This window comes from Magnolia sinica, chromosome 6 (genome assembly GCF_029962835.1).
Source record: "Magnolia sinica isolate HGM2019 chromosome 6, MsV1, whole genome shotgun sequence".
Lineage (NCBI taxonomy): Eukaryota > Viridiplantae > Streptophyta > Magnoliopsida > Magnoliales > Magnoliaceae > Magnolia > Magnolia sinica.
Genome location: NC_080578.1, coordinates 14,472,780 through 14,487,861, shown reverse-complemented (window position 1 = coordinate 14,487,861; position 15,082 = coordinate 14,472,780). Strand labels below are relative to the sequence as shown.

Sequence of the window (15,082 nt, the reverse complement as noted above, 5' to 3'; positions counted from 1 at the left end):
GGTGAGATCTCTCTGTTTTTTATTCTCTTATTGTTTATCCACTCCTGCGTGAGTGAAGAAGGTTTGATCCAAGCGGTGTGTGCTTGTGATCGGTTGTAACATTCTACTTTATAATTGATTGTTGATCTGGACAAGGTCCCGTGGTTTTTACCTCTTTGAGGGTTTTCCACATAAAATCTCTTATGTCGTGTGGTTTATGCTTTGATTATTTTCATTGCTTTATTATCTCATAATTCTGGTGTTTTAGGAGATTAGATCCTAAGGTTTTGTGCAAGGCCCCCAACAAGTGTGAATATTAAATACATGTATGAATGAAAATGTTAATGTGAATGGATGTGGATCCCCCTGGGCATTATAAATCTTACCTGGTGGGTTGGATCCCCCTGAGCACTATGCATCGCACACAGTGCTTAGGGGCCATCTTACCGGATGAGATCTGTCACGCCCCAAAACTCGAGTATAGAGTGTGTACCCTTAGACTCAAATTTCAAGTTGTAACTCGTACACAAAGTGTACTAACTTCATCCCATTATATAATTATTCATAAGCAAAAGTAATAATCATTTTTACATTCCAACCAGGCCCATTCACAATCATTCACACAAAATGATTTCATGACCAACATCCATTCATTCTCAACATCTACAAACATTCAATCAATATAAATTACACATCATTCATCAGTCAATACAACTTACCAATGGGTACTTACTACAAAGCTATAACAATTCATTATATATGAATCATATTATCCTAACAAGTAAAATTCTAATCAATTAAATAATTAGGAATAGTTCAAATGCGGCCATTTTTTCTTTTGGTAGGTAAGACCACATCTCACGTGTATCATGCACCAGTTCAGTTACAAGTTCTTGTTCATGTGCCAATTTATTAGCTAATTGCTCATCTGTACAAATTTTCCATCAATAAAAATGTAAGGTGGTCAGGCTTAGTGAGAAAATCAAGAATGGTTCATACCCATTAAAATTAAAATATAATAGAAATATGCATAATAATATGAATGCAAATGATGTATGAATGCATTACATGAGATGATCGTCCATCTGCTTGTGTTAGAGATCGTCAACTCACATCCACCTATTGGGTAGGAATGAGTATAGCTCGCATCTGGTAACGATCTACCAGGATCCACATTCTTCTAGGGAGGACCCTTTGGATCGACCATACATTATGCAAATGCAATAAATGATGGATGATGTATGAATACATTATTTTATAATTAGCATTATTACTTATTTTGATTAGAACATTCATATGTGAATTTAACGTATAATTATTATAATTCATGTAATTTGGCACATATTAGCATGTGATTTACTATTACATACAACACCATAACAAAACACTTCAATCAGTAAATCAATCAAATCATCACAAACAACTTATTTTAATTCTAATGAATCATGAGACACATTGGGTTACTCACCTGAGTCTAGTTGTGTAGAATCCATAAGGTAATCAGACTGATTTGAATTCAGAAATCCTATCAATTATATCTACGAGATTGTATTCATTTAGTTATATTATATGTTGACACCCACATTTGATTAACATCTTAGGTGACCAAACCCTCTATGACTAAATAATTAATTTTTTCATATATAATATATTCATTAAATTTAATTATCAAAATTTATATATTTTTTTTTTTTTTGCTTTTTAAGATTCTGAAATTGAATGGTAAATGAATAATTGGGGTGACCCACCAGATGATTGGATAATTTATATTATTCAGGTCTTAGCATATTTTGCCTCCACACATTGGATGAATGGTGTGGATCTAACCACGCATACACCGATTGTCCATCTCAATCTTCTACGCCAAGTGAGACCAACACTTACTTAAAAATCTAATATTGTCTTATTAAACACTTTCATATCTGACTAGTGTGGCCCATCTTATGGTCGGATTTATATGGAAGTTAGGGCCTTTGTATATTTTGGCCTTAGGGATCATATGATCCGTACATATATAATCTGATTCAACCAGATGCACACCAATCAATCCCTGCGACAAAAATCATCACATGAAATTTTAGATTTCCATCAACTTTACATCGTATCTACCCACAAATCAATGCAACGAACATGTGGCCGATTTACACCGTTCATTTTATAGATCGAGTCAAATTACATTAAATACATAAAAAATAATGAAAAAAGGACAATAAATTTACCGGATCTAAGCTCTCTAAAATCTTCTCACTCTCCCTTTCTCAGTTGTCATAGGGTGCCTTTTTAAAAAATATCTGGGTTGGAGAGAAACTCTTATTATGACATACTCTTTAAAAGAAAATGTTCATTTGAGAGAATGAGATATATATGGAGAGTTTTATATATATATATATATATATATATATATATATATAGAGAGAGAGAGAGAGAGAGAGAGAGAGAGAGAGTCATGCTCCCCTGCGCACCTACGCATGTGGCACCTTTGCACACGTGTCATGGGTATCTAATCTGAACGGTCCATGTAATGCGGAATTCCATAAAACCTCATGTGACAAATTTTCACCCTGATCTAAAATTCTGTTGGGCCATAGCAAAGAGAAATGCAAATCAAGGGAGGAAAATGTTTTCATTTTTCATGGGCCATCAAAGTTTTAGATCAAAGTAACAGTTGGGCCCTGGGGGTTTCACGAGGTGCTGCTTCACATGAACGGTTCAGATTTTGGATCCACATCACGTAGGATGGGTTCTCAAAAAAGTTCGTACGTAGTACGTACGAACTGGTTCGTAGGTGAGCGTTTCCGTGTGTATATATATAAGGGAGAAAAATTAGCGATAGAGATTAAATAGAGATGATAGAGATGAAATAGAGGTTAAATAGATATAAAATAGAGATAAGATAGGGGATAGAGCTCTCAAATTTAAATTTTCAGGGGTGTTACAAGATCTATACTGCTAAGGGGGATTCAAAAACCCCCCCCCCCCCCCCCCCACCCACACACACACACAACATTCACATCCAAATTCACTTCCACATGCACATCCACGTGCACTTTCACATACACATGCAAGTGAATGTTAAATATAAATAGATAAAAAAATATTACTATGAATGCGGATGTGAATTAACAAAATACAAATGTGAGTGGATGTCAATGTGAATGTGGTTGTGGAGGTGAAAATGAATGTTGAATTAAAGATGTGGATATGAATATAAATGAAGAGATAGTAGATGAATGTGAATCCCCCCTGGGCAGTTTGGATCTCACCTGGTAGGCTGGATCCCCCTGCTAACTACGGATCTGTGATCCAGGTGAGATCCGTAGTGATTAGGGGGGATCAACACACCCCCCCCCCCCCCCCCCCTCCCCCCCACGTACATATCCAAATTCACTTCCATATGCACATGCATATCCACGTGCACTTTCACTTCCACATGCACTGTGAATCCTCCTTGCATATTCTTATCTCTACCCACCATATCCCCACATGCACATGCATATTCATGTGTACTTTAAAGGTGGTGGTCCCTCCTCTCTCTCAATTCGGTAGTGGTGGTGGTCCCCTCTCTTTCGAGCTTCGATGGTGGTAGTAGTGATGGTCCCCCCTCTCTATCGAGCTTTGGTAATGGTGGTCCCCTTTCTCTAAAAATAAATATTCAAAAAACCTAAAATGGGTTGGAACGTGGGTCTAACCCTACATATATGGCTTACTGATTGATATTGTAGGGCCCACTGTAGATGTCACGCTCCAAAATTCGGATACAGAGTGTGCACCCTTAGACCTAAGTTTCGACTCAGACTCGTACACTGAGTGTACTTAATTCTTTATTCACACATCCACATTTGTATTACATTCTTATAATTTCCATCATCGTATATTCAAAACTACATTATTTGAACATGAATCATCTAAGTCCACTCATTTGAAACTTACTTCAACAAAATAAAATAAAATCAAACATGATCGTATTTATTAACAATGATTAATAATATTTATGTGCAGTAGGTACAATAAAAAAAAAATCAAACTCTTAAACAATAATTATATAAATAATTCATTAATTCAACGTAGTAAGTTCATTTTTTTGTCAAATATGACAACTTGTCCCGCGACTTATCCGGCAATCGATCCTCATTTTTTGGTACTTGTTTTAGATTTTCTATTTCATTCGTCTCTGTACGATTGTCAATCCACAACGCTAGCTAGCCAGGCTAGTGAGAAGTTTCGACATGGTTCTACACATCAAATTAAAATAGAATAACAACAAGCATACACTATTAGTTCAAAAGAAAAATGTAAATATTATGCAATGCATGAATGCATCAAGTGAGAATCCATCCACTTTCTCGAGTTGGAAACCCGTCAACCTGCATCTGCCCCTTGGCAGGCTTTTACCATTTGGCAAGTATGGGCAAGGCCCACATCTACTTCGTGAGTAGGCTTCCACTAGTATAGTGGGCTTCTGGTAACGATTCTACTAGATATACTATTTAGGGAGGTCTCCCAGGAATTTAGCACGTGTTGTGCATGCAAATGATAAATGCACAAGCATATCAAGTAGTCGTGAATTATGCATTATTTAGATCATTCTGATTTTCATATTTGAATTAACACAGTTCCATACTATTTAGTAAAATCAGTATATCATTCAATTCATGTCCAATCAGTAATTCAACATATACGTTGCATCAACACAATAAATCAGATTATTGATTATATACTAACACATTAATCAAATCATATCATTATTAATAAACTAAGATAAAAATCACATGTTCATCCAAATTAAATAAGAGTACATGACAACTACATCCTGGTAAGTATACAACATATTAAAGAATCTATTTATTTTAATTTAATGAAAATGAAACACATCGGTATCACTCACCTTGATGCGGTAGATATGATTTCATAAACTAATTTTTTATTTGAATTAGAATTTTCTATAATCATATAAATAAAAATTATTATTTTTAAATCTTACTAATTGACATGATGGGGCCCACCTTTAATTGATCTAAATCTATTTAAGATGTCTCAATTAAATGAATTCATAAATTAGAAAATAATATTTCAAAAATTAAGGTACTGTTAGAATTAGCCTCCCCCTAAAATTTTTTCAGATTCGGGCTGTTTTCAATAACAGTCCTAAAAGTTCAGGCTGCATTTTTAAATATTTTGAAATATTATACTAGAACCCCCTGACTTTACGAAAAATTCTATTTTAACCCTGAAATTCTAAATTTTTATGCAGTTTGTGATAATTTACATGAATTTTAGGGGATTTATTTACTTTGATAATTTAATGTTCGAATTAGCTTTGGTAGATGGATCAAGGTCAATTATTGATTGTCACTTGATCAATTTTAAGGGACAACCGATGATCATTTTGATTATTCGATCATCCCTACCGTAATTAATTACAATTCTTAATGATCACATTGATTAGTCAATGCGGCCCACTAGATGGTTAGATCGATCATTAAATCTGGATGTTATCATCATCTGATATCCGGATTTTGATAGTTGGTCCAGATCGAGTTAGATCTTAACCATTTAATGGTTCCATATAATAAATCAACATATGATTCATTATCTACAATTTCTTTAGATCGATGCGTCCGATATAATAGTCTAATCAGTTTGGAATTTAAGATTTTAATTTATTTTATTCTTAAGAATCTAATGAATGTTGATGATTTAATCATATATTTCAAATTATATCATATAATTCTCTATACTAAGTTGTAGCTCGCGCAAATAATTACTCTTTTAGTATTAATTCAATTTCTTTAGATTAAGGAAGAACCTTGGTAAATTTATAATCGGTACAGTCCATTGAGGTGTCGAATAAATCTAATTCTTAAAATTATTACATAATTGACTCTTAGAAAACCCATGATCTGTATAGATCATATCGATTGTTGTCCATCATATGAAAATTTCACCTTCTGCACATTAGCCTTAAAACCATGCTCATCAGTGTACCTTTTCACATGGATGAATTAGACATACACAATTGAAGTTTGATTAATCCAATCCGTCTAATGTATAAATCAATGCCGAAGTAAACTATTGTAGAAAGAAAACAAATGAAAAAAATCATTATACTAACCAGAATAGATGAATTGGAAAAACTCTTTCCCACTTTATCTTTCGTTTTTTTTTTTTTCTTCAAGCTTTTTTCTAAAAAAAAAAAATTGGTAAGACTCTCACTTTCACACTCCCTTTTTAAGAGAGAATGTTTGTTGGGAGACTACGAGATACGATGAAGAGTTTGGATAAAGAGAGATATATAAGAGGAGTGATATGATGAGATTGGCCGATCTCTCTCACTCAAAATTAAATTTTAAATTTTTAAAATTAAATTTTATTTAAAAAATATGGGTGTTACAGTTGATCTTCATTGAAATCTTCTTCGATCATTAGGTTGGAAACATAATTTCATAGCATAAGCCCAAGAATCGAAGAAAAAGGCATCTGAGATGTAATGCACCAGAAGAAACAGTATAATAGAGAAAGGCCACAATTATCTCTATTGGGACCACAGAAGTTTTGGATGAAAATGAAATCAATGCCCTCCAATGTTTAAGTATGCCTTATATCATGTAAGGGATGAGCCTAAGCATTTTTATTTTTTTTTAGGTCAAAGCTGTATGATGCAACAGGTGGTGGAGAAGGATAGTTTCATCCAAGAAGAATAAAAATTCTCAAACCGAGGGAAAAGAAGTATCACTCACGGAAAGTAAAGTCATTTTGGAATTACATCATTCCACAGGACTAGTAGGGTCAAAATCCCTTAAAGGGCCGTTTGACGCATAGAATTAGATGGGATTAGGTGGGATGGAATTGCATTTCGTCTTATGCCATTCAATGTTTGGGAAGAATGGAAAAGCTTGGAATTAGATTAGTTGGAATTGCATTGGGTCTCGTGCCAATTCCACTCAATGTTAGCAAGTTGTTTAGGTCCCACCATGATGTGTGGGCTATATCTACACCGTCCATCCGTTTTTCGAAATCATTTTAGAGCATGGGCGAAAAGATCAGGTAGATCTACAGCTCAAGTGGACCCTACCATAGAAAGCAGCGGGGATTGAATACCTACCGTTGAAAACTTCTTTGGGGCCACATTAGTTTTGGATCTGCCTTATTTTTAGGCCCATGCTATAAAATGAGGTTGCAAAACAGATGAACGGTTTGGATATAACATATATGTGTTATTTTCAATAGTTTCAAATGATAGTGGGTATATCCATTCAATGTACCACCGTATTACAAACATAACATGGAATTAAGCTTATCCCATGGTAACAGGGACAATTATGTTTTTTTGAATCCCATCCAACCTAATCCTTCCCAATGCCATGCACCAAACACCCCCTTGGCTTTGGTGGGTGGCTTCACCCAACAGGGTGCGGCCCTAAACGTGGGACCCACCTTGACATATGTATTGTATATACCACCGTCTATCTGTTTTCCCCGATCGACCATATTAAAATATGAGCCTAAAAATTAAGCTGATCCAGATGTCAGGTACACCACAAAGCAGGAGAAATTGGTGATTAAACCTTAAAAACTTCTCATGGGCTACAAAAGGCTTGGATCGAGCTGATATTTGTCTTTTCCGTTCATCCAGGTCAGTGGGGCTTTATCAACAGGTTGGATGGCAAACAAACATTACATTCCGGTGGGCCCTCGGATGTTATTAATGGTGGTCGTTTAATCACCACTCTTTCCCGCATGGTGTGGTCCACCTGAGATTTGGATCTTCTTCATTTTTCGTCTCATTCCATAAAATGAGCCAGTAAAACGGACGGACAGCGTGGATATACAATGCATACATCAAGGTGGGCCCCACGGTCAGGCCGCACCTAATCCGCTTCCAGGCGTTACTGACCACCTCATACATGAACCGACTCGTGTAAGTGCTAAGGAATGAATGATCATGAAACAAACATCCCTGATTCTTCATACATGTGCCACGTAGTCACGTGTAGAGAACGTCTTTGGCCCTTGGAGACAGGGGATGTGGAAACAGCGATTCTCGGAGTCCGGAACCTTCATCTCCAGCGTTTACCCAAATAATTCCAGGGGCAAAACTTCGTGTCCTTAAAAACAAGGAAAAGAAGAAACCGACAAGGAAACATCTAAGGAAGAATCGTGGATTTTTGCAAAAGTCAAGGGTCATTTTCGGAAAAACGTCTCTATTTGGCAAGATTTAGCTGCAGGCTTTAGTTTCTCCCGAGACGACGACGCTCCCAGCAGAAGTGCCTGCATACGTCGGTGCGCGTTCCACGTTACGGAATTGAAAGGATGCTCGCTCGTTTGTGGACGGTGTTCGTTTTCCGTGATTGAGAGAGAGAGAATGGCAGCTGTATATTCCAGGGAGCTTCATGTCTCCGTGGAAGAGAAACAACTTTGATACTCTGGCAGATTGGGATGGATGATACGCAGGCACTTAGAAATTGTACACGTGGCATATACTTAGTCAGAACAAACTGTCCAAATTTTGTTATCCGATGTAGATTTATCATAAACCAAAACCTAAATTTATTTGATTACTGAATTATCGGATTGGTGTGGACGTTTATTGGACGGTTGAAAATGAAAAATATCCAAACGTCTTATTTCCACAAAAACAAGTGTCCACGAATCAGTGGTTATGGTGGTTCAATCAATGGGATTGGGACATGAAGTCAGTGGGCTCCATAATCCAATCTAGTCAGTTTTATTTGAGTTCATGTATGGCAAGTATACAAAACTGAGTACCTGTGTATCAAGTTTCATATGCAGCCGAGTATCATAACTCCACCACGGAAACCCTAGGCATGGATGGAGAAGCATCTGGTCAGGACTTAGGATGTTAGCTAATGTCAAGACGCTTGTGGGAGACCTACACATCCACGCGCCTTCATATGTGTGATAATGTTAGCGTGATATCTGAGCTTTTCATCAGGTGGGCTACACTATTTAGATCTTCCTGAAGAGAAGGACATTCACGCCCCCCAAGTGGGTCCCAGTTGGACCATGACATATCAAAATAATGTTGTTAAAAAATAACCGTCCATTTACTTTGAAAATTGTGTCCCACCTGAAGATCTAAATTATCTTATGTTTTTATGAAGAAGATCTAAGTATTACTTTGAACCTTTTGGAAAGCACAGATATTATATACGTGTTTCATAGTTGTATGTGTGCCCGCGTGTGGACGTCTAGGGCTCTTCGCACGTGGAAGTAGAAGATACCATCTTGATTAGTATTTAAATTTTATACGGCTAGTTGTTTGATGCGCTGGGATGGGGTTTCTACACACGACACTGTTGACGTGGCATGTATTTGCATTGATCCAAACCGTGAAAACAGTGGGCTACAGTGTAGATTGAACAATAGTGGTTCTAACTGTTGCAATGGTGGTGATCAAATCAATTGTTCAAATGGAAAATCACGGTCAGGATCACCCAATCGATTTGATTTTGGGGTGTGCCCCATCTAAAGTAGGCTCTACGATTTGATATGCGTTAATATAAGGGACTTTTTCGCCACGTGTACAGTGGCTTTCCCGAACGCGAAAGGACCGTGAACATTCGCACACATGTTAATATTTTTCTCAATCTAAATTGAGAAAAAATAAAAATAAAAATAAATAAATAAAATGAGAAATTATACTATATTCTAAGTAGAGAAAGGTGGACCACAAACATGCAAACGTCAGTCGTATATTTACGTTAACCAAGACACTTTAAAACATTGGCCTGCACTGTTAATGGTATGTCACCTAAAACTGGCCGAAGGTTTATAACCGTTGATTCCTCACTCTTTCATTGTGGAAATTGATTGGATGGATGGGATCATGTGATCAATTTAATTAATGGGTACGCCTTGTCCATATCAGGTACGGAGATTTGGACGGTGTGGATTAGGAAAGGACATGCAATTGTATATTAGATATGTGCATGCGTATGGTCTACCATGGTCTCGTAGAACATAGCCAACCCTAAAGAAGCTGGAAATTAGGAAAGGACAAAGGTGTTAAGAAGGGGCTAAAAAGGGTATCTGTGCCTGTCTTTTGTTACGGAGATAGGGTGTGGTCAAATCGGTAAATAAAAAGTTACCTCCTTTCATTTAATACTTTTATATTTTCCCACTTCCTTGAGAACCGAGATAGCTACTCGCGGCAAACATTCAACCGAATCTTACTCTCAAATGCGTGCCAAGTCGCACGTGAGTGAATGATCCTGGTCGTTCGTGTGGTGGTGTACAGAACGCATGTAAGTCAGAGGGGACAGTATTCAGGTGGGTCACATATGTACGGATAATTGAGTGACGGTTTTTATTTAAAGTAATGTTGTTATTCATCTTAAGAACGAAGAGAGTCGATTTTTTCAAGAAAGGATTTAGGACATCTGCTCCACAGGATGGACGGAGGGGATTTGTAGAAGGGTTAATAAGTTGGCACGTGTTAGGGATATGGGATTGGAGTAGGTACTCACGCGAGTAGGGAGAGGAGGGCGGGGGCCTTGGTCTATTACCCGCGGGTTTAGAACAGGAGACAGGGATTCGGAAAGCAAGAAAGCCCGCCACACTCATTACTACGAAAACAACAGGTGAAGGAGGGAAAGGTAATCGGCCCATGCAAACGTCCCTTTCTAGCACCTCTCCCCCACCTCTGCCGCCCCTGCTCTCTCTCACTCTCTCTCTTTCTCTCTCTCTCTCTATCTCTCTCTCTCCTCATAGGGAATGCCAACCACTCAACTTTCTCATCCATCTCACATCTGGTGTATGTAAACAACCAGCTACCAAGCCCCCACATGCATATGGGTTATACATAAACATTTCACATACATCCATACAACAACCACACCAACCACTTGGGGTAGCATTCTCTACTCCATTCCTCTAGTAGTAGCTATATCTCTCTCTTTCTCTCTCTTTGTCCCTCTCTCTCCCTTCAAATCATCAAGATTGGATACGAAGGTTGTTAAACAATCAATCACCAATCAAAATCATATCAAATCAAATCAAAGTCAGCCAAACATGTCCTCCTCCTCTCCCTTTCCAATGGACCAACTCCCACCTTCCGAGCAGCTCTGTTACGTCCATTGCAACCTTTGCGACACAGTCCTCGCGGTACATCTTCCTCTCTTCATTTTTTTCACATGAAAAATCATCTTTAAAATACATTCCACCTTCTCTTTCCCAACTTAAACTAATTCTCTCTCTCTCTCTCTCTCTCTCACTGGTTTTGTGCAATGGCAGGTGAGTGTTCCTTGCACCAGCTTGTTCAAGACGGTTACCGTTCGATGTGGACATTGTAGCAACCTCCTCTCTGTCAACATGCGCGGCTTGCTTCTGCCTGCGGCGAACCAGCTTCCTCTCGGCCACTCCTTCTTCTCTCCGTCGCAGAATCTGTTGGTAAAATGGGTTAACTGAGCCATTTATCTCGGATATGTTGTGGGTATAATCAAGTAAATTTTATTAAGAAAGAAGAAAATTATCTAAAGAGCTTAACACCCAAGCAACAAATGCATATATAGACTCTTTTCGAGAGGACTCGCTATATTCCTTTTTTTTTTAAAATGTCTTTTGCCATTATCAAGAATGCACTATTTCCTTAGTTTTATTTTTGTTATCTTGATGGTACTGTTAATCGGTTTGTTCAGGAAGAGATCTCTACGCCGCCAACTCCAAGCTTGATGCTCGAACAGAACAACCCAAGTGACTGCATGGCATCAGTTAGAGGAGGAGGCAATGAGAACCCTAAAACGCCTGCTGTTAACAGACGTAAGATGCTCTCCTCATCTCCTCTCTTCTTATTTTAATATGCTTGGAGAAATCAACTTGTCCAACTCAATTTCTTTGGTTCATCAGATTTCTCTCTTGCCTCTTCTTATTTTATATAGTTTTTTCTTAAAATAAGAGAAATTAAGATATATGCTTGAAAATGTTGCTGCCTAACACGGAGGCAGTCTTGAGTTCTGGTATTGAGGAGAAAATCATTAATGCCATAATTAGAAGTCTATCCCTCCTTTCTCTGCTTTACTAAGCTATTGTTAGGCTTGCTTCCGTTTTCTTTTATTTAATAATAACACTGTCACAGTACGTGGAATTCATTTCTGTCAGTTAGTTAGCATCTTTAGAATATGGAATGTCCTCACTTTCTAACATTGTGCACCACTCCGCTGCTCCACACTCCTTATTTCTTAAACAAAAGAAAAAAAGAAAAGAAAAAAGATGTTCAAGTTATCAAAAGCTGGTGCATGTTTCCATCTCTTCCTTACTACCTTACTCGTTATTTTCTTTGGAGAGAGAGAGAGAGAGAGAGAGAGAGAGAGGGGGGGGGGGTTTGTCTACTGTTATTTTCAGAGAGGGTTTTCTATTATTTCCTTGTCTTGTGGGGGAGAGAGAGAGGGGGAGAGAGAGAGAGAGAGAGAGTAATGATGAAGTGATGATGGACCGACCGAAAAGTCAGCAATGTGTTATAAAATAAATGTGTGTGGATTTGTGCAGCTCCGGAGAAGAGACAGAGAGTCCCATCCGCGTATAACCGATTCATCAAGTGAGTCATAACTCGTAACGGGAAGGAGGACCACCTCTCTCTCTCTCTCTCTCTCCCCCCTTTTATTTTACTTTTTTATCTATCACCGAACAAACTCAAAGCCAATGGTTTCTTCTTCTTTGCGGTGTGTGCAGGGACGAGATCCAACGCATCAAGGCCGGAAACCCCGACATAACTCACAGAGAGGCTTTCAGCGCTGCTGCTAAGAACGTGAGATCCAATACACTCCCGCCTCTTCTCTTTTCTAGGGTTTTCTTATTCCAGGAATTATATCATACTCTGCTACTGCATGACGTATCATACACATGCAAACGTCCATTCTCCAAAACCCATACGTCTACCTCAGCATAAACTAATCCAAATTGTGTAGTTGGAGCCAAACCAAAAGGGGAATCTCTCTTAACCATCAACAGCAACAAAACGAAGAGGAACCATGGGTCTTGCTTATCCAAGATTTTATAGTTTCTCGTGTAGTTCGGCCCCTTAATTTGATGATCCAAACCGTTGGTATGACAATGCCCACCGCTATTGACGGTTTCCCAAGAGATCCACCAATTTGAATATTCCAATCATTTGACATGCGTGGTCTAAAAATACACAGTTGAGAGGAAAAAGGGTACTCCCCAATAGTAGAGGGTCATAAATTTCAATCTAGGAGATTTATTTGGCATGTATTCATTCACTTGTTCCTCCATTCCCATGTTGCTTGGCAAGTTATTCCATCTTACCAAAGACTAGGTGTAAAAAAAACCATAATAGATCTTCCTTTTGTCATCGACCTATCATAACATCAGAAGTTAGGATAAAGATGCTAGCGTAGGCACATTCCTCCTTCTGTCACTAGGGTCCTTTGGATCATTAAACAATAGGCAAAAGCATAAGAAATCCAACTCATTAGCGAACTGTACATTTGATAGTGAGCGGGTCCCTCTAGTCCTTGTAAAAGTTAGATATTATAAAATTCAACAAGAAATATCCATTGATTGGATGATTAGATCATGTATCAATATGATTTACGGCTATAGATAGAGTTATAGGCATCCCACGTTGATATTTATGGATATAAGTTTTAAGTTGTAAGTGACTTTTACCTGTAAGTCACTTATAAGGAAGTGACTAAGTAATTTACTTATAAATCATTTTTCATTCTTTTTTTTTCTTTGAAATATTGGAACACACCACCTGAAACTTTTACTGCAAGTCATTTATAAGGAAGTGACTAAGTTATTTACTTATAAATCACATTTCACTTTTCTTTTTCTTTTCCAGAGGAGTCTGGATCCTCTGCTTGCCATTTCTTGCTTATTGCAAAATGATTGGTCCATTTCTTTATTAATGTTAAGCACTTCTGCATTAAATGCAGTCAATGATGATGTGGCCCAATCATATTGCAACAAGTAGGAAATTCCTACTTGGGGCAATTAGATGATCCGGATTCTTTTCAGAAAGAGGGGAGCACGCCACCGATAACTTTGTTGATATGAAAACTATATGTACAAGATTTAGGCCGACGCCACAAAATAGCCGTGCTAACAAATAAATCACTTTCCACTTACAGGATTTATAGGCACGTTAATTAGTGTGTGCATGCATATGATCATGTCCCATAATATGGTAGATTATGGTATAATTCATCTCTATTACAATTCTTCGTTTCACAAACTAGACTAATTCATTACATCTGATTTTGCCGTCCCTGGTCTGTTGGTTTCTAGTGGGCTCACTTTCCACACATCCACTTCGGGCTCATGCCAGATCAGACCGTCAAGAAAAATAACGTGCGCCAGCAGGTAAACCTGCGCACCCCTCTCCTTTGTTACTACTAAACATTTCACATACGGGCCTACATTGGAAGTTGGTGGTGAAACATGTGTTTCCTTTGTGTAGGAAGAAGAGAACGTTCTGATGAAGGATGGATTTTTGTCCACTGCCAACATGGGTTTCACACCTTATTAAGCAATGCATCAGTTTCTAGGGTTTTCTTTTACGTCTTCTCCTTATCTACGGACCTGAGTCTCTGCTCTTTCTTTTTAAGAGAAGTTATGCTAACATGTCTTTAGAAATCACTCTTTCTTGTTTGTCTAACATCTCTTAGAAATTACTCTTCTTGTTTGTCTATTTCGTACCGCTTCTCTTCTTTTATCTCGTCTGATCAGTTCATATCCAAGAGTACGCTCGTTTTCAATTCTGAAAGTAAGACCCATGGTACGACAGTCAGTCTAAGCCACTGATTGTTGCGACCCACTGTAGATAGACCATGCCCCAAAAATCCCCGAAATCGGACAAGAATAACATTTCAATATGTGGCCACCCAATATGTAATTAAGAAGGGAGATACCCGAATGGTCCACACATTCAACCGGGAAAAAAATCCCAAGATTTGGATGCTTAAATCTCTCAATGTGTAAGATTTTCTGGGAATGGTTCATCATTTGCTGGATGCAACCAACCAACGGTGTGGATTACAGAATTATGTGCGCACTGCTCAGAACTGAAACCTGCATATCTTATGTAAAGATTGTTCGGGTGCGTATGATAGAATTCCTCACT

At 38.0% G+C, this 15,082-nt stretch overlaps 1 protein-coding gene across 1 annotated transcript; it reads left to right on the top strand.

Annotated features, from left to right (window-relative positions):
- Positions 1-10,803: 10,803 nt before the first annotated feature.
- On the top strand, positions 10,804-14,633 carry LOC131248341 (protein YABBY 4-like). Its single transcript, XM_058248596.1, has 7 exons — positions 10,804-11,103; positions 11,233-11,388; positions 11,637-11,757; positions 12,484-12,532; positions 12,667-12,742; positions 14,248-14,322; positions 14,420-14,633. Exons 1-7 carry the CDS (start codon positions 11,011-11,013, stop codon positions 14,486-14,488), a joined length of 639 nt encoding a protein of 212 aa, XP_058104579.1. The 5' UTR covers positions 10,804-11,010; the 3' UTR covers positions 14,489-14,633.
- The last annotated feature ends 449 nt before the right edge of the window (positions 14,634-15,082 follow it).

Bases quoted from the DNA above. Each gene is read 5' to 3' on its own strand.
- LOC131248341 (XM_058248596.1), top strand. From the start codon at position 11,011: ATGTCCTCCTCCTCTCCCTTTCCAATGGACCAACTCCCACCTTCCGAG. The intron at 11,389-11,636 runs GTAAAATGGGTT...CGGTTTGTTCAG, and splicing joins CTCCGTCGCAGAATCTGTTG to GAAGAGATCTCTACGCCGCC. The intron at 12,743-14,247 runs GTGAGATCCAAT...GTTGGTTTCTAG, and splicing joins TCAGCGCTGCTGCTAAGAAC to TGGGCTCACTTTCCACACAT.